The following is a 19443-nucleotide window of genomic DNA, read 5'->3' as shown; positions in this document are numbered from 1 at the left end:
CTCATCTGCCTGAAGAGTGGGTCCAGCTCGACTCAGACGGTCCCTCATCTGCCTGAAGAGTGGGTTCAGCTCCAGTCTCCCTCGTGTCCGTCTGTCCGTCTGTGAGAGTCGGATCTCTCCTTCACTGGAACTCCTCCAGGTTTCTACGCTTTTTTCCCAAAGAGGTTTTTTTTGTAGTTTTTCCTGGCCGAGAAGGAGAGTCTAAGGACAGAGGACCCTGGGACATCGTCCCTCGCCACCACAGACATTGTCTGACTTCATCGCCACCACAGACATTGTTGATTCATTTCTCCCTGTGGCCCTCAGAGGCAACTGTTGTTGTGATTTTGGGCCTTACAAAAATAAATTGATTTGATTTGACTATCCCAGGACAATCCCAGGACTATCCCAGGACAATCCCAGGACTATCCCAGGACTATCCCAGGACAATCCCAGGACAATCCCAGGACAATCCCAGGACAATCCCAGGACAATCCCAGGACAATCCCAGGACTATCCCAGAACAATCCCAGGACTATCCCAGGACTATCCCAGGACAATCCCAGGACTATCCCAGGACTATCCCAGGACTATCCCAGGACTATCCCAGGACTATCCCAGGACTATCCCAGGACAATCCCAGGACAATCCCAGGACTATCCCAGGACAATCCCAGGACAATCCCAGGACAATCTCAGGACTATCCCAGGACTATCCCAGAACAATCCCAGGACAATCCCAGGACAATCCCAGGACAATCCCAGGACAATCCCAGGACAATCCCAGGACTATCCCTGGACAATCCCAGGACAATCGCAGGACTATCCCAGGACAATCGCAGGACTATCCCAGAACAATCCCAGGACTATCCCAGGACTATCCCAGGACAATCCCAGGACAATCCCAGGACAATCCCAGGACTATCCCAGGACAATCCCAGGACAATCCCAGGACTATCCCAGAACAATCCCAGGACTATCCCAGGACTATCCCAGGACAATCCCAGGACAATCCCAGGACAATCCCAGGACAATCCCAGGACTATCCCAGGACAATCCCAGGACAATCCCAGGACTATCCCAGAACAATCCCAGGACTATCCCAGGACTATCCCAGGACAATCCCAGGACTATCCCAGGACTATCCCAGGACTATCCCAGGACTATCCCAGGACAATCCCAGGACAATCCCAGGACTATCCCAGGACAATCCCAGGACAATCTCAGGACTATCCCAGGACTATCCCAGAACAATCCCAGGACAATCCCAGGACAATCCCAGGACAATCCCAGGACAATCCCAGGACAATCCCAGGACTATCCCTGGACAATCCCAGGACAATCGCAGGACTATCCCAGGACAATCCCAGGACTATCCCAGGACTATCCCAGGACTATCCCAGGACTATCCCAGGACTATCCCAGGACAATCGCAGGACAATCGCAGGACTATCCCAGGACTATCCCAGGACAATCCCAGGACTATCCCAGGACTATCCCAGGACTATCCCAGGACTATCCCAGGCCTAAAGGAAGCAGAGGTCAGCGGCGGAGCACCTGGGCACAGAGATCTCTCCTGTAGCGCTCTTGTCGGGGTTACAGCGGAGTTGAACCACCACCCTCCGACCCGCGGCACAGGAGGACGTAGCCTCTGAAGACCTGCAACAACGGCACAAGAGAAATCATTAGATCAATTTTACAATCTCTCCAAGTCTGTGCAGATTGGAATGTTCTGAGGATGAACGTCGGAGCGAAAGGTTTTAGTGGTGAAGTTAGAAGTAAAAGGTCGTAGTGCGAGGCTCTTGTGTTTGAATGCTCTGACCTGTAGTAGAAGTTGATGTCAGGAACTTTCTTTGAGGCCCCTGGAAACAGGTCGGGTCGAGCCGTGATATCGCCCAGTGTGCTCTCGACTGTGGCTCCTGTCACAAACACAAACCTGTTTGAACCAACAGTCCAAGAAGCTCCAGCATAAACTCAAACAGAAACACTTCCTCCTTGTTGACAGACGTTCACTATTAATCGTTACTACTTTATTTTAAAACTATAATGGGTTAATTATTGCTACATGCCAAATCCATGTTCTTATTAGATCTAAATCTTCACCTCTAGGAAAAGAATGTCTGGTTTGTGTCTGTCACAGTGGCTAACACCCGGCCCTACAGCCAGAAGGTTGTGGGTTTGACTCCTTGGTCTGACTGGGCCAGAGTTTATTTCTACCCATCAAACCAAAAACAGGCACGATAGGTAAAACTCCAGCTACAGTCCTGAGCAAGATGAGATCTGAGGGGCCCTGAGCTCTGATGGGCCCTGAGCGCTGATGGGCCCGGAGCTCTGATGGGCCCTGAGCGCTGATGGGCCCGGAGCTCTGATGGGCCCTGAGCTCTGATGGGCCCTGAGCTCTGATGGGCCCTGAGCTCTGATGGGCCCTCCGGAGCACTGATGGGCCCTGAGCGCTCATGGGCCCTCCGGAGCGCTGATGGGCCCTCCGGAGCTCTGATGGGCCCTCCGGAGCTCTGATGGGCCCTGAGCACTGATGGGCCCTGAGCGCTGATGGGCCCTGAGCTCTGATGGCCCCTGAGCAGCTCACTGCTCCTGACAGGCTGCAGGATAATGCATGCTCTCCAATTAGAGAGGAACAGATGAGTCGCGTCATCAAAACTCTGCACACACCGCGACCTCCACTGAGTACAATCCAGTTCAGTAGAAAACAGACAAGACAAGGCCATATTGTTTTTTTTAATAGTCCGCCTAACATCAAACACATCATGATTTCATCTTTATAAATGAGCCATATTCAAGCATTAAAATCATGTTAAGGCCACATTGATGTGTAAACTACAATAGTCTGTCCACTGCAAAGGTTTACACCTGCTGATGGAGCCTGCTAAAATGAGCCTTTAGCATCTATCTGACCTGCACTGCCTCTATCTAAGCACGTGTGCGAATGCTCCTAAATCTGGCCCTTAGTGTTCTGTGCTGTAAAGTCTGGACAAATTGGCAACTGACCCAGGAAGGTGTCGGCCAGTGTGATGGACTGAGAGGAGAGGGAGGTGTGGAAGCCCCGCCCACTAGCCGGGATGATGGTTGATTGACAGATGAAGGCTTGAACAGAGGCGCTTCCTTCAGGTTTGCTCCCCTGAGACTCGTAAAGAGACAGGTCCGTCACGTTGTCTTTGCACTCGGCCATCTGAGCAGAAAAACACACTTAGAAGACATGGTTCAACTCACGTTATTGACATTAATATTAGTACTAGAGTGTGTATCAAAAGTCTAAAGACATTCTCAGGACATTCTCATTGAATGGCAAATTGTCCATTTTCCCAAGTGCAAATAAAGAAAATCTTAAATCCAGATTGTTTGAGATTATTTCTGACAACAATCAAGACATTTGTATGTTAAAGATTCTAATCTAGACAAAATTATCAATTAAAATGAACATGTGACATGCGACATGGTCCTGTCTCCCACCTGTCCCCCGCACAGGCTGATGTTAAACAGGTGGTAGTATTTGGTTCCTTTGGAGGTGAAGCTGGGGCCGTTCATGAGGGCCCCCACTGGCCCCAGGGCGCTCAGCTCGTACGTCCGGGTCAGGTTCCCCTCGCTGTGGGTGAAGCGACAGTCAATGGAACACAGGCTGTGGTCCTGAGGAGAGCATATATATTATATTATTTACCTGAAGAAGTGCTACTAAAGTGGATTACAGTGCATAATAATTACATAGTCTATTTTAGTAACGGCTTCAGTGTTTCAATGAGCTACAAGTGTTTTCATTTGCATCCATTCAATTAGATTAGACATTAGATTATTCACTGTTCTTTAAAACAGATCTGAATGGCCCAGTGCTCGGTCTGCCCCGCACAGACTGTGCTCGGTCTGCCCCGCACAGACTGTGCTCGGTCTGCCCCGCACAGACTGTGCTCGGTCTGCCCCGCACAGACTGTGCTCGGTCTGCCCCGCACAGACTGTGCTCGGTCTGCCCCGCACAGACTGTGCTCGGTCTGCCCCGCACAGACTGTGCTCGGTCTGCCCCGCACAGACTGTGCTCGGTCTGCCCCGCACAGACTGTGCTCGGTCTGCCCCGCACAGACTGTGCTCGGTCTGCCCCGCACAGACTGTGCTCGGTCTGCCCCGCACAGACTGTGCTCTCTGAGCCAATGGACAACAAACTCAAAACAAACAGAAAATACCCCATAGCCCCAGGTGAAGGTGTGTGGCCTTAAAAACACAGAGAAGTCATTTTTGCCAAAACAGATGAAATAGTCTGTTTGGCAGAGCAGTAACACAGAACACAGTCATTTACTCCCTCTGCTGGTCAGTGTGTGCATCGTGGTCTGTGTGTGTGTCGTGGTCTGTGTGTGCGTCGTGGTCTGTGTGTGCGTCGTGGTCTGTGTGTGTGTCGTGGTCTGTGTGTGCATCGTGGTCTGTGTGTGTGTCGTGGTCTGTGTGTGTGTCGTGGTCTGTGTGTGCATCGTGGTCTGTGTGTGTGTCGTGGTCTGTGTGTGCGTCGTGGTCTGTGTGTGTGTCGTGGTCTGTGTGTGCATCGTGGTCTGTGTGTGTGTCGTGGTCTGTGTGTGTGTCGTGGTCTGTGTGTGTGTCGTGGTCTGTGTGTGCGTCGTGGTCTGTGTGTGCGTCGTGGTCTGTGTGTGCGTCGTGGTCTGTGTGTGTGTCGTGGTCTGTGTGTGCATCGTGGTCTGTGTGTGCGTCGTGGTCTGTGTGTGCATCGTGGTCTGTGTGTGCATCGTGGTCTGTGTGTGTGTCGTGGTCTGTGTGTGTGTCGTGGTCTGTGTGTGCGTCGTGGTCTGTGTGTGTGTCGTGGTCTGTGTGTGTGTCGTGGTCTGTGTGTGCGTCGTGGTCTGTGTGTGTGTCGTGGTCTGTGTGTGCATCGTGGTCTGTGTGTGCGTCGTGGTCTGTGTGTGCATCGTGGTCTGTGTGTGCATCGTGGTCTGTGTGTGTGTCGTGGTCTGTGTGTGTGTCGTGGTCTGTGTGTGTGTCGTGGTCTGAGTGTGTGTCGTGGTCTGTGTGTGTGTCGTGGTCTGTGTGTGTGTCGTGGTCTGTGTGTGCGTCGTGGTCAGTGTGTGTCGTGGTCTGTGTGTGCGTCGTGGTCTGTGTGTGTGTCGTGGTCTGTGTGTGTGTCGTGGTCTGTGTGTGTGTCGTGGTCAGTGTGTGTCGTGGTCTGTGTGTGCGTCGTGGTCAGTGTGTGTCGTGGTCTGTGTGTGCGTCGTGGTCTGTGTGCGTGTCGTGGTCTGTGTGTGTGTCGTGGTCTGTGTGTGTGTCGTGGTCTGTGTGTGCGTCGTGGTCAGTGTGTGTCGTGGTCTGTGTGTGTGTCGTGGTCAGTGTGTGCATCGTGGTCTGTGTGTGCGTCGTGGTCTGTGTGTGTGTCGTGGTCTGTGTGTGTGTCGTGGTCTGTGTGTGTGTCGTGGTCTGTGTGTGCGTCGTGGTCAGTGTGTGTCGTGGTCTGTGTGTGCGTCGTGGTCTGTGTGTGTGTCGTGGTCTGTGTGTGTGTCGTGGTCTGTGTGTGCGTCGTGGTCAGTGTGTGTCGTGGTCTGTGTGTGCGTCGTGGTCTGTGTGTGTGTCGTGGTCTGTGTGTGCGTCGTGGTCTGTGTGTGCGTCGTGGTCTGTGTGTGTGTCGTGGTCTGTGTGTGCGTCGTGGTCTGTGTGAGTGTCGTGGTCTGTGTGTGTGTCATGGTCTGTGTGTGCGTCGTGGTCTGTGTGTGTGTCGTGGTCTGTGTGTGTGTCATGGTCTGTGTGTGCATCGTGGTCTGTGTGTGCATCGTGGTCTGTGTGTGCATCGTGGTCTGTGTGTGTGTCGTGGTCTGTGTGTGGTCTGTGTGTGCATCGTGGTCTGTGTGTGCGTCGTGGTCTGTGTGTGTGTCGTGGTCTGTGTGTGTGTCGTGGTCAGTGTGTGTCGTGGTCTGTGTGTGTGTCGTGGTCTGTGTGTGTGTCGTGGTCTGTGTGTGTGTCGTGGTCTGTGTGTGTGTCGTGGTCTGTGTGTGTGTCGTGGTCTGTGTGTGTGTCGTGGTCTGTGTGTGTGTCGTGGTCTGTGTGTGTGTCGTGGTCAGTGTGTGTCGTGGTCTGTGTGTGTGTCGTGGTCAGTGTGTGTCGTGGTCTGTGTGTGTGTCGTGGTCAGTGTGTGTGTGTGTCGTGGTCAGTGTGTGTCGTGGTCTGTGTGTGTGTCGTGGTCCGTGTGTGTGTCGTGGTCTGTGTGTGGTCTGTGTGTGCGTCGTGGTCTGTGTGTGGTCTGTGTGTGTGTCGTGGTCTGTGTGTGTGTCGTGGTCTGTGTGTGTCGTGGTCTGTGTGTGCGTCGTGGTCTGTGTGTGCGTCGTGGTCTGTGTGTGCGTCGTGGTCTGTGTGTGCGTCGTGGTCTGTGTGTGCGTCGTGGTCTGTGTGTGTGTCGTGGTCTGTGTGTGTGTCGTGGTCAGTGTGTGTCGTGGTCTGTGTGTGCGTCGTGGTCAGTGTGTGTCGTGGTCTGTGTGTGCGTCGTGGTCTGTGTGTGTGTCGTGGTCTGTGTGTGCGTCGTGGTCTGTGTGTGCGTCGTGGTCTGTGTGTGCGTCGTGGTCTGTGTGTGTGTCGTGGTCTGTGTGTGTGTCGTGGTCAGTGTGTGTCGTGGTCTGTGTGTGCGTCGTGGTCAGTGTGTGTCGTGGTCTGTGTGTGCGTCGTGGTCTGTGTGTGTGTCGTGGTCTGTGTGTGTGTCGTGGTCTGTGTGTGTGTCGTGGTCTGTGTGTGCGTCGTGGTCTGTGTGTGTGTCGTGGTCAGTGTGTGTCGTGGTCTGTGTGTGTGTCGTGGTCTGTGTGTGCGTCGTGGTCTGTGTGTGTGTCGTGGTCTGTGTGTGTGTCGTGGTCTGTGTGTGTGTCGTGGTCTGTGTGTGCGTCGTGGTCTGTGTGTGTGTCGTGGTCTGTGTGTGTGTCGTGGTCTGTGTGTGTGTCATGGTCTGTGTGTGTGTCGTGGTCTGTGTGTGTGTCGTGGTCAGTGTGTGTCGTGGTCTGTGTGTGTGTCGTGGTCAGTGTGTGTGTGTCGTGGTCAGTGTGTGTCGTGGTCTGTGTGTGTGTCGTGGTCTGTGTGTGGTCTGTGTGAGTGTCGTGGTCTGTGTGTGGTCTGTGTGTGTGTCGTGGTCTGTGTGTGTGTCGTGGTCAGTGTGTGTCGTGGTCTGTGTGTGTGTCGTGGTCAGTGTGTGTCGTGGTCTGTGTGTGTGTGTCGTGGTCTGTGTGTGTGTCGTGGTCTGTGTGTGTGTCGTGGTCTGTGTGTGCGTCGTGGTCAGTGTGTGTCGTGGTCAGTGTGTGTCGTGTCCTGCCTTGTCGCTCTTGCTGGCCGGTCCACAGGGCTGGCACGCGTCCGGTCCGGGGGGAGCGTGAGGGACCAGGTAGGTGTTGGGGGGACACTCTGTGCATTGGTTGGTGTCAGGCTGAATGTAGTGTCCGGGGGGACAGGGCACACAGGCTGAGCTGGAGGAGGGCCGGCTGCTCAGGGCACAGGCGCGGCACCGGGACGACACTCCATCAATGGCATTACTCACAGTGACGGAGTAAATCCTGGCCACGTCGTTCACATGGCGACGCACCTGAGGGACAATACAAGTTAAACAGTGCTACGGCAGGATAAAAGCAGGACTTGGAAACTAAACCAACCATGTCTAAGGACAGTTTCAAACAGGACTGATCCAAGTCTGAACCAGGCCCTAAAAACACAAACATGTCGGGAGAAAGCGAACTTTTGTTTATTTCCCCATGGTAATTCCTTCTGCTGCCAGTAGCTGGAATTCTAACACAATTCCTGATAATGAAACGCCAAGTTTATATGCTTTTAGTCAGCAGCGGCTGGTCCATTAAGGTCACTGGGGCGCCGCCCCCCAGTCAATCTGCCAACTACGTCAATTTTTGTGTGTGTCTAAAAACAATATAATTTATTCAGAAATATCTTATATTCTTATTAGTGTAAATGTGTAAAATAATAATATATATCCATATATATATATCTATAAATAGATATAGATGTATACTTTGTTTGCGCAGCGCGTGGTCTGCTGCGCAGCCTGCGTCACTTTACTACGTTCCCGTGGGGCACTTTGAAAAGCCCTAGAGCCCATAGAAAAGCAATGGGGATTTTTAGCCAATCAAATCACGATCAAAAGTGACTACGTCACTATGGCTTTCTCCATAGGAAAATAGCAACTTTGGGGCGCTCCAGAAAGCTCCTTTTGAACGTAGAAGTTACGCCATGGAGCTACACTTTTTACGCTAGAGACACAGACATGTGCGCGCGCATACGCTGAAGTGCCACACGCCGTGTTTTCCGTGTTTACGTCTTAAAACTGCATCTGCAGAGTCTGTGACAAAAGGTACGTCCAAAACGACTCAGAATGAGCTGCTCAACTGTTTGCTGCTTTATTTGTGTTGAAAGTGGCTGATTTCATATCAATCCGAGCCGAGACACGTGTCTGTTTTTAGTTTATTACTTGCATAAGGCTAACGCTAAGCATTAAGTATCGCTTAACTTCTATTGATAAAAATATGCTTTTGTTATTAGAAAACCAATGAAAGAAAGCTATAAATGACAACTTTCCAACAGCAATAATGTCTGTGATGATTAAATATAAAAATGTAAAATGTTACACATGCAATTCAGGGTAACTAATGCCACTTAGAAGCTGTTTTATGAAACACCAACAATTGTTTGTCTTAATGTAGTAATTGCTACTCTGCACTATAAGTGACAGTATCACTGAGATTTTTGATTTCTCTTTTCATTTTATGAAGTGTAAAATGTAATTTTATTTCAAATGTATTTTCTCACAAATGGAATCTGCCTCCAAGTCATTGTATTATCATTAACAAAAGTGGAAATGAAGTGTGTTTACTTTATTAATTCAGTTGTAACAGTCAATGTTAAAAAATTTAATTTTGGACATTTAAAAAAAAAAAAAGGGTTAGGGTCAAAAAAACACGGTCATGTCAAATAGCCCCCCCCCTATAATTTGTACCACCAGCCGCCACTGCTTTTAGTAGACACATTATATGAAGCATAGGGTGTTAAAGTAAAGATCCTCAAGCGCATGTTTACAGGCCACTAACAATCCAAATAATGCACAATGTGTCCTTTAAGACCAACCTGAACATGTTTAAGCCGGACTAAACGGAGTTTCAACATGATGCACAGCAACATTTCAAAAACTGTATGTCAGGCCTGTTTGTCACAACTTTTTAGTCTAGAACTGCATCTCAACCAGAACAACAGTAGAACAAGAACTAACAAGAGCTAAGTAAAGCTGTGTGCGGTAGATTTCTACACACATTTCTTACTAACATGTTTGTAGAAAAAGAGGAATTTGGACTCTCATAAGCAATGCAGGGCTGTTATCATTTCAAAATAGTGGCTTTCTCACAATGAGAACTGGGAACTAAACCGTTCAGTGAAGTAAGACTACTGTTACATCAAAATAATGACTCAAGTTCAAGTTAAAGGTGCAGTACCTGACCCTTTCCTGAAAAAAACTAGATTTGATTTTATCTTTATTGTCCCCATAGAGACATTTGAAACTAGCACGCTAACAGTGCACTTCCTGCTTTTTGGAGAAAACACTAGAAACTAGATGCACACAGCGGTCTCATTAAGACCCTAAGAGCTGACAGGTACAGCCCCCAGAGGACGATCTGATGAAGCGTAACTGGAACCAAAGCCAAAAGCAGAGTCCTACACTACACAGGCTGTGTGCAGGCTGCAGACAAGAGGGGCGGGGCTGCAGAAAAGAGGGGCGGGGCTGCAGACAAGAGGGGCGGGGCTGCAGACAAGAGGGGCGGGGCTGCAGACAAGAGGGGCGGGGCTGCAGACAAGAGGGGCGGGGCTCACCTCAGACGGCTGGTTGGTCCTCTGAAAGGCCCAGGTGTAGGAGACTGAGGCATTCTGGGTCATCACGTGGGAGTAGGAGCGTCTGACCTGGGTTTTGGACCAGGACTCCACCACCGTCGTACTCTTGCGGTTCACGTCCTGAACAGACAGAAAATAATGTACTAAGGAGATGGTAATTGTGCTTTAGAATTTCAGTTTGGTTTAATTATTTTAACAGTAAAAAGTAAAGCCAAGACAACATATGAATCTTGAGTTTTCCCCCACACAACAATTATTTCTATTCATTTCTTTTCGTTGCACACTGTGATCTTCTGATACATTTTTGGTGGAGACGGATGGTGCGGGAAGCGTTTGGTGAAGCGTTTTAAGTCGTTTTACTCGTGATATTGATGTCCTCACCATCATGAAGTACAGCTCACAGTCGGAGGTGCACTGCGTCTCGAACTCGAACGTGATGCGTCCGTACTCTGAGGCCGACTGCCCCGACATGGACGTGGGCAGTCTGAGGGACACAGAAGCAAAAATAAACAAAAATAACACTATCAAATGTTAGTGTTCAAAGCCTGTGCAAACAAATAGGTTTTCAAATAAGATTTAGAAAATATTCAGAGATTGGGCTGTTCTAACGCCCAGAGGAAGGCTATTCCAGAGTCTGGGACCTGCTCCTGCAAAAGCCAGCCCTCTTTGGTTTTTAACCGTGACCTGGGAGCCTTTAAGATCATCAGATTTGCAAATCTCAATGCTCTGCTAGGAACTTTGAGAAGGGGAGGAGCCAGTACATTCAAACAATATCTTAAAATGTCCTGAAGCGGTTGATATAAAGCAGATCTAGCTACTTTCCTAATTTGCTGGTCAAACTTAAAAGACCCCAAAACGACACCCATATAAACTAAATATGGAGGCTGGACGTGTGGGACCAATATGAGGAGTTTGGACGTCCAGCTCACAGCACTGGTCCTTGTGTTTGACTGCTTCAAACCTTTACATGTTTTTGCAAATTTAGTTGAAGAACATAAAGGACAAAATGAGTCCTCTTCTGAACATTTTAGTATTTAAAACATTTGTCGCCGTGAGAAGAGCAGCACACAGGGCAGTGAACTCACTTGAAGCCCGGAATGCGGATGTTGAGGAGGAGATAATCGTTGTCAGAACCTCCAGCTCCGCTCTGGACGTACTCCCCGGCCGCCTCCCAGCCTGACACACACACGCACACATACACACACACACACACACACAAACACACAAACACACGTACAGTCAGTGTGCAGCTCGGAGAGAAACCACATAAATAATACCCATACACACCATTCATCAGGTCGCACTTAGAGTTGCCCACGTTGAAACAGGTGGACTTCATGTTTGGAGGGAGAACGTTCCACCATTTAAACTCGTACCCCGGGGTGGGCTCAGTGCCGGCAGGACACTTCTTACACGCTGGGGAAAATATCAAGAAATAAGTGAATTTTGTTGGATTCCCCAGGTTTAGTCCTGGTTTAGTCCTGGTTTAGTCCTGGTTTAGTCCTGGTTTAGTCCTGGTTTAGAACTGGTTTAGTCCTGGTTTAGTCCTGGTTTAGTCCTGGTTTAGTCCTGGTTTAGTCCTGGTTTAGTCCTGGTTTAGAACTGGTTTAGAACTGGTTTAGTCCTGGTTTAGTCCTGGTTTAGTCCTGGTTTAGTCCTGGTTTAGTCCTGGTTTAGTCCTGGTTTAGTCCTGGTTTAGAACTGGTTTAGAACTGGTTTAGAACTGGTTTAGTCCTGGTTTAGTCCTGGTTTAGTCCTGGTTTAGTCCTGGTTTAGTCCTGGTTTAGTCCTGGTTTAGTCCTGGTTTAGTCCTGGTTTAGTCCTGGTTTGGACCTGGTTTAGACTTGGTTTAGACTTGGTTTAGACTTGGTTTAGACCCGGTTTAGACCCGGTTTAGTCCTGGTTCAGTCCCAGCCTAAACCCGGTAAACAGTGGAATGCAGTGTCTTCTTTGGTCTGTGTCCCTCCATAAGATCCAGTTCTGTCTCACAGGAGGAGGACAATGTCTAAACAAGACAGACGTCTTTAGAGTTTCCATCCAGCAAAACTCAATAAATTACAACTTTTTGCCTCTTACTATACGTTTCCTGGCGTGCTGAATGTATTTTAGGCACAGCAAACGTAATCGGATGATTCTGTTGCATTGTGGGAGCATGTAGAGCATTCTTGGATAGAATACAAATTTGGACCAATTGACCACTTCATTCCACTCCATGCGTTTGTATTTGGTACGACATAAGTCCTAAAGTCTGCGACATAAGTCCTAAAGTCTGCGACATAAGTCCTAAAGTCTGCGACATAAGTCCGAAAGTCTGCGCCATAAGTCCGAAAGTCTGCGCCATAAGTCCTAAAGTCTGCGACATAAGTCCTAAAGTCTGCGACATAAGTCCTAAAGTCTGCGACATAAGTCCGAAAGTCTGCGCCATAAGTCCTAAAGTCTGCGCCATAAGTCCTAAAGTCTGCGACATAAGTCCTAAAGTCTGCGACATAAGTCCTAAAGTCTGCGACATAAGTCCTAAAGTCTGCGCCATAAGTCCTAAAGTCTGCGACATAAGTCCTAAAGTCTGCGACGTATAAAGTCCGAAAGTCTGCGACATAAGTCCTAAAGTCTGCGACGTCTAAAGTCCGAAAGTCTGCGACATAAGTCCTAAAGTCTGCGACGTATAAAGTCCGAAAGTCTGCGACATAAGTCCTAAAGTCTGCGACATAAGTCCGAAAGTCTGCGACATAAGTCCTAAAGTCTGCGACATAAGTCCTAAAGTCTGCGACATAAGTCCTAAAGTCTGCGACATAAGTCCTAAAGTCTGCGACATAAGTCCTAAAGTCTGCGACATAAGTCTTAAAGTCTGCGCCATAAGACCTAAAGTCTGCGCCATAAGACCTAAAGTCTGCGCCATAAGTCCTAAAGTCTGCGCCATAAGTCCTAAAGTCTGCGACATAAGTCTGCGACATAATTCTGCGACATAAGGCCTAAAGTCTGCGACATAAGGCCTAAAGTCTGCGACATAAGGCCTAAAGTCTGCGACATAAGGCCTAAAGTCTGCGACATAAGGCCTAAAGTCTGCGACATAAGTCCGAAAGTCTGCGACATGAGTCCTAAAGTCTGCGACATAAGTCCTAAAGTCTGCGACATAAGTCCGAAAGTCTGCGACATAAGTCCTAAAGTCTGCGACATAAGTCCGAAAGTCTGCGACATAAGTCCGAAAGTCTGCGACATAAGGCCTAAAGTCTGCGACATAAGTCCTAAAGTCTGCGACATAAGGCCTAAAGTCTGCGACATAAGTCCTAAAGTCTTTGTTTGCTCTTGTAGTTGGTGAAAAGTGGGGAAAAGTGCAGCTCTTCTACATTAAAGAGGAACGTTTATTTTTTTCCCTCCCAAGACTCTGGGATGCTGAGAGTATGTGTCATTACTGTTTACATGGTTGACCAGCTTGGGCTTGTTTGGACATTGGTTACCGGGGCGACAGGATGCGGTCGCTGTACAACGTCCTTGATTGGTCAGTAAAGGTCAGGACGCAGCAGTCAGGATCACTGGCTTGGATCCAGTGATGAGAACTTTATTTATTCAGCCTAAAGCGGAAGTTGTGTCTCGTTTCCTGGTCTCAGATCAGATCTTTTTCTTATGAAGAAAAAGTATAATTCAGATAAGATTGAGATTTTATTTATTAAGACAACATTTGATATGTTTGGGTGACGTCAGCAGCTCATGTAACAGACCCTTGGGTCCCAGTTTTAGTCCCAGTTTAAGACAGAGTAGCAGTAACATTTGTAGTCAGTCAGTCGGCAGCTTACGGTTCATCCCATCGGAGTAGGTCCCGGGGGGGCAGGGGGAGCAGGTGGCCGTGTCGTTGTTGTAGAAACCCGGGTTACATGGGGGGCAAGGCTCACGCTCTCCACCAGGGGGCAGACTCACAGCTCCAGAGACGTCCTCCAGGCAGATCTTAGGTTCCATCCACTTATACACCACGTGGGTCTGAGAAGGAGGCGCAGAGGAGAGACAGAGGAGAGACAGAGGAGGAGATACAGAGGAGACAAAAAGAAGGAGACAGAGGAAGGGAAAGAGGAGGAGACACAGAGGAAGAGGCACAGAGGAGGCACAGAGGAGGGGATGGAGGAGGCAGCACAAAGAAAGCACAGATGAGGGGACACAGAGGAGACCGAGGAGGAGATACATATAAGGAGGAGACACAGAGGGGGAGGCCCAGTGGAGGAGATACAGAGGTGGTGACACAGGAGGAGGCAAAGAGGACGAGGCAAAGAGGACGAGGCAAAGAGGAGGAGTCACAGAAGAGGAGGCACAGAGGAGGAGGCCCAGTGGAGGAGATACAGAGGTGGTGACACAGGAGGAGGCAAAGAGGACGAGGCAAAGAGGACGAGGCAAAGAGGACGAGGCAAAGAGGAGGAGTCACAGAAGAGGAGGCACAGAGGAGGAGGCACAGTGGAGGAGATACAGAGGTGGTGACACAGGAGGAGGCAAAGAGGACGAGGCAAAAAGGAGGAGGCAAAGAGGAGGAGTCACAGAGGAGGGGTCACAGAGGAGGAGGCACAGAGGAGGAGGCACAGAGGAGGAGACACAGAAGAGGTAGAAGTTAGGCTCTGGTTCCAGTTAAAGAAGAAGACTCGGCGTTTACCTTTCCTTCGTGATCACAGGCTGTGTGGAGCTGGAAATAGTCCTTTTTGGAACAAGGAGGTTTGACCTTGCACATGGACGACCCCTCAACTGAGAAACAAACAGGAAAACATGTTACAGAACTAAGTACCTCTGATACAGCTCCCCCTGCAGCTCCCTTGTGAAAATGCAGTCAGAAAATATTCGCAAAATCGTTTTTCTTTATCATAAGGCATTTCATTTCACACTGCCCAATATTTTAAAAAGAGCCAGGGTTTCTCAGTCGAGTTGTCTTTGCGCTGTATGTGTCATCCACTTATATTATATATTCTTGTCTTCCTCAATTTCCAACAAGGAGTGGTTGAAATTGACAACAATGAATACTCGATATCTTTCTGCGTCATCTCATAACTATATTCAGACAATATTTCACAAATTCTTTTTATTTTTAATCAGCATTTGGTGTGATTTTAAATTGTGTTAATGATATAGTCTGTGTTCTAATTTTGCATACCTCTAAAATGATAATAACGATATTATAAAAGTTTTATCCCACTTCCATTTCCAACAAACACTATTCAAAACTGCAATAAAAAGGTAAGAGATGATCAAATGTGTTTGTTATCGACCACTAAGACGTCATTGGTATACAGTTTGTACCTGCGTAGTGGGTGGTGGTGTTACAGGGGGTGCAGGAGCTTGCCCCGTGCCCAGAGAAGGTGTCTCGAGGGCAGGCTTCACACGCCGAGGACCCTGGCACCTGACTGAACGTGCCTGGTTTACAGGGGAAGCACTCGGAGGTGTAGGCCACTCCTGAGGGAAGAGCACGGTGAGAAGGCTTCATCTGTGAGCGAGTTATGGACACAAGCGCTGCCAAACAGACCTTCTATTTGGATGTTCTTCAGGAGCACTGGTTTGACCACTTTACTGCCCATTACCACGCCGCCGGTCCTCCAGTACAAGATGTTGGTGCCTGATTTCAGGTTTACCTAAAAGGTTCAGAACATACAAATGTAATAAGGCTCCGTCTCGGCCCAATATTTGCCCCTGTTGATTTGGTTAAAGAGCTTACAAGACAAAATAAAAACCAATGACAAGAGGCTGAAAATAAGCTCAATAAGTTTTTTAAGTGTTTGCAGTTGTCCAAACTAACCTAATGCCTCCTGAGCGCCCAAATTACACAATGAGTTTATGAGCACTTTTCACTACTTTCAGAGGCCAGAGAAGAGTTTACCATCACAGTAAGAACATGCCAACAGTGTACTTCCTGCTTTACAGGGAATAAAAAGCTTTATAATTAGATACAGACAGCACACAGCGGTCTCATTTTAACCCTAAGAGCTGCTTTTATATTATATCTACTTGGGCTGGACAGCATTTACTTTATTACAGGCAAGAAACTGGGTGCAGCACTTTAAATAATCCTAATTTTGGCCAATGGAAAACTACTGACCATTTGAGCCGCTGCCAGCCTGTTTATGTAAGCGCACTTCCTGATTAGAGCCGATTCCTCCTGCTGCTAACAGGGTCAAAGCCCAGAGGAGGCTTTATGATGTTTGTGTTCTCATACACATTTTTACCCATTTCATACCCAGCATTTGTTTGAGATTTTTAATATTTAATTTGCACAACATATTATTTTAACAAAAGACAAAGCTCTGGGGCCAAACAATGTCTGGTGCTCCCTCCTCAAGCAATGTGTGAGACGCCCGGCTCTTACCGCGCGAGACGCCCGGCTCTTACCGTGTGAGACGCCCGGCTCTTACCGAGCGAGGCGCCCGGCTCTTACCGTGCGAGTGAGACGCCCGGCTCTTACCGTGTGAGACGCCCGGCTCTTACCGTGTGAGACGCCCGGCTCTTACCGAGTGAGACGCCCGGCTCTTACCGTGTGAGACGCCCAGCTCTTACCGCGTGAGACGCCCAGCTCTTACCGCGTGAGACGCCCATTCTCCTTGGCCGGTGAGCTTGAGCCATTTGGTGTCGGCCGTTTGGTCCATCTCCTGACACTGGTCATTCTGGATCTACGACACAGACACACGTCCAGCACATGAGGCCAGGGGACGAGGAACCACAGGCACCACCCCCAAAAAATCAATACAAATATAAGTGCATTTATTAACCTGTTACCATCCACCTGCGCGCCGGCGCGCATTTTCCATATCTCAAATATTCTCTTACATCATCGCTTTTATTTCCGTGGTCAATACCAGCAAGCTATCATTTTAAAGCTTATTTTCTCAACAAAACGAATATCTCATTGATTTGAATAATATGCCCCAATAAGCAATTATCAATAGTTTGTGAGAAAGTCTCAACTTTTACAAACGCATGTCCTACCTGTTTGCTGTTTATGACGGACGAAACGGCTTTAATTTTGTATATTCTTATGCTCAGTCTGTCCGTAAGGAACCATTGAACAACAATATCCACTTGTATTTTTCCTGAAGTTATCCGATTTCAAGATATTGTCAAGTAAACAAAGTTTTCTTCTTTGACGATGGTCAGGATTAAGGCTCGTCCGGCGCATTTCTCCGTCCATAACAAATGACCTGTTTGACTTATAAGATGGTGTTTGGCATCGATCTTTTCTTCAGACTGTTACCTACAGAATGAGACCATCCACCACTTTTTCTGTCACCGGGTTTGTTTTCTAGAGCCTCTGGAGGGAAAAAAAATGCGCCGCTTCCGACGCATATGGTTTGTTGTTGACATCGAGATAGCGCTAGCATGCCGTCATGTAGCAGACTTTGACTGACATTATTCTAGCCAATAAGAATAGCTTTAGAACGGTGGGCGGGACTTATGGGTCCCACACACAGAATCCTCTGTATTCACGTGCGTAACGCTGTAAAGAGCCTAGATTTTTCGGCAGGAGGGACTAGATTTTACGCATCACGTTTTCTGATTTTATTAGCCTTTTGGACGTGCATTTTGTTAGATATATGTATTATTATACCAATACAAAAATAAAATAAAAATATTATTATTTTTTTTATTATTATTATTCACCTCTATATGGGAAATTCATGGGTAAACTCATATTTACACATTTTCAAATACATTGTTTTTAGCAGTTATAATAGATATTAGTGGCCTACAAAACATCAAAATGTATGTTTTATGATCATAGAGGAGCGAAAATTGTAATAAAACAGTTTGGCACAGTTGGCACATATTTGGATCACTTGTTCCGAATTTACTTTTTGATAAAAAAAGGTCAACAGCACCAAAATGCCTGTTCCTAGAGATCTGAAACTTTACACAGTTGTTGTCAACAAGATAAACATCATGTACAGTGAACAGCATATGCACACAATGAAGTATGTCATGCTCAGGACCATTACAAATTGACAATATTCAGGTGAGACTAAAAAAAGGATGTTTTGTTTATGTTTGGGCCTCTGTAGTGTAAGTTCTGAAGCCCTGACAGTGTGTGTACATGTACATGTGCACATCTGCAGAAACTAGAAGGACTAAGCTTTCTAATGATGCATCACACTTACATGTGGAACATAAGATCCTCTTTTAATAAGCAATGCCATTTGGGTCCAACCATTGTGCACAGGGCGAAATAGGTGGATGGTAACAGGTTAATTAAGTTTAATTCAAATATGCAAGGGATTTTCTGCGTTAATGGTGTATAATTTTCAGTCATTGCTTTCAATTTGAATAAACGTCTAATGAATATTTAAGGCTGATTCACAAAACATTAAAACATACAGTGTTTTGTTTTTCCTTTTCTTTTTTCATCCACAGTGAACCAGCGTCAGAGATTTTGCAGATGTATTTCACACTAAATTGTAGGTTTTTGGTCAAATTTTCAGTACATATAAATAAAGACAAGGATACACAAAACAAGGACACACAACTCACAAAGAACTGGAAGAGCAGGCTGTGGTCAGGGTACTGGTACTCGAAGCTGACCGAGCCCTGCTTCTTCAGGTGCACGGCGTAAATCAGAGACACCGTGCACTCGTCTCTGTTGGACTCCAGGTACGCCCCCTGAGGCAGCCACGAGGAACTGCACGGACAAGAGAAGGAGTTAGATATCCTGCACAGACAAACACTGACATAGCGTTTACAATGCAGTTCTCTGTCAGCATAATGTGGACAATATGTTTCAAATGCTGCACTGTCACTATGAAGCAGTTTTAAGCTTGAATGTCTATGAGGTTTCAACCAAAAATGTGAAATATAAATACAAATGTTTTAGCCGTTTATAGAAGTTCAGATACAGATTTTGAATTAAATATGTCTTGTGCTCATTAGTTACCAGGGAACCCGAGCAAACTTTCAAACTTTGAATTCTTATACACTTTGGCAGGCTTCATGTGGGCGGTCCCAGTGTGGGCGGTCACACTGTGGGCGGGGTCACACTGTGGGCGGGGTCACACTGTGGGCGGGGTCACAGTGTGGGCTTCATGTGGGCGGTCAATGTGGGCGGTCACAGTGTGGGCGGTCCCAGTGTGGGCGGTCCCAGTGTGGGCGGTCCCAGTGTGGGCGGTCACAGTGTGGGCGGGGTCACACTGTGGGCGGGGTCACACTGTGGGCGGGGTCACACTGTGGGCGGGGTCACACTGTGGGCTTCATGTGGGCGGTCAGTGTGGGCGGTGTCACAGTGTGGGCGGTCCCAGTGTGGGCGGTCCCAGTGTGGGCGGTCACAGTGTGGGCGGTCACAGTGTGGGCGGTCCCAGTGTGGGCGGGGTCACAGTGTGGGCGGGGTCACAGTGTGGGCGGTCACAGTGTGGGCGGTCCCAGTGTGGGCGGTCACAGTGTGGGCGGTCACAGTGTGGGCGGTCCCAGTGTGGGCGGTCCCAGTGTGGGCGGTCACAGTGTGGGCGGGGTCACAGTGTGGGCGGTCCCAGTGTGGGCGGTCCCAGTGTGGGCGGTCCCAGTGTGGGCGGTCCCAGTGTGGGCGGTCCCAGTGGGCGGTCACAGTGTGGGCGGTCACAGTGTGGGCGGTCCCAGTGTGGGCGGTCCCAGTGTGGGCGGTCCCAGT

The 19443-nt window shown here is 48.4% G+C and overlaps 1 protein-coding gene and 1 long non-coding RNA gene across 2 annotated transcripts in view; both read right to left on the bottom strand.

Moving 5' to 3' along the window:
• The window catches only part of LOC140349545 (uncharacterized), a 70850-nt gene that overhangs the window by 18479 nt on the left and 32928 nt on the right, over positions 1–19443 (bottom strand). The gene's annotated exons all lie outside the window — the stretch shown is intronic.
• The window catches only part of elapor2a (endosome-lysosome associated apoptosis and autophagy regulator family member 2a), a 34975-nt gene that overhangs the window by 4863 nt on the left and 10669 nt on the right, over positions 1–19443 (bottom strand). The window contains exons 4-18 of the mRNA XM_072434882.1: positions 18318–18465; positions 16376–16465; positions 15328–15433; positions 15105–15257; positions 14467–14555; positions 13628–13808; positions 11124–11252; positions 10922–11012; positions 10218–10320; positions 9819–9956; positions 7267–7533; positions 3447–3620; positions 2985–3165; positions 1801–1897; positions 1536–1637 (exon numbers count right to left, since the gene is read on the bottom strand). Coding sequence (XP_072290983.1) covers positions 1536–1637; positions 1801–1897; positions 2985–3165; positions 3447–3620; positions 7267–7533; positions 9819–9956; positions 10218–10320; positions 10922–11012; positions 11124–11252; positions 13628–13808; positions 14467–14555; positions 15105–15257; positions 15328–15433; positions 16376–16465; positions 18318–18465 — 2049 coding nt within the window. The remainder of the gene's footprint in view (positions 1–1535; positions 1638–1800; positions 1898–2984; positions 3166–3446; positions 3621–7266; positions 7534–9818; positions 9957–10217; positions 10321–10921; positions 11013–11123; positions 11253–13627; positions 13809–14466; positions 14556–15104; positions 15258–15327; positions 15434–16375; positions 16466–18317; positions 18466–19443) is intronic.

The sequence above is a fragment of the Eucyclogobius newberryi genome, unplaced genomic scaffold (genome assembly GCF_026437365.1).
Source record: "Eucyclogobius newberryi isolate DKJ021-1_F unplaced genomic scaffold, fEucNew1.0.hap1 SCAF_7, whole genome shotgun sequence".
NCBI lineage: Eukaryota > Metazoa > Chordata > Actinopteri > Gobiiformes > Gobiidae > Eucyclogobius > Eucyclogobius newberryi.
The sequence above is the reverse complement of the archived record's forward strand: the minus strand, read 5'-3'. Positions and strand labels throughout refer to the sequence as shown.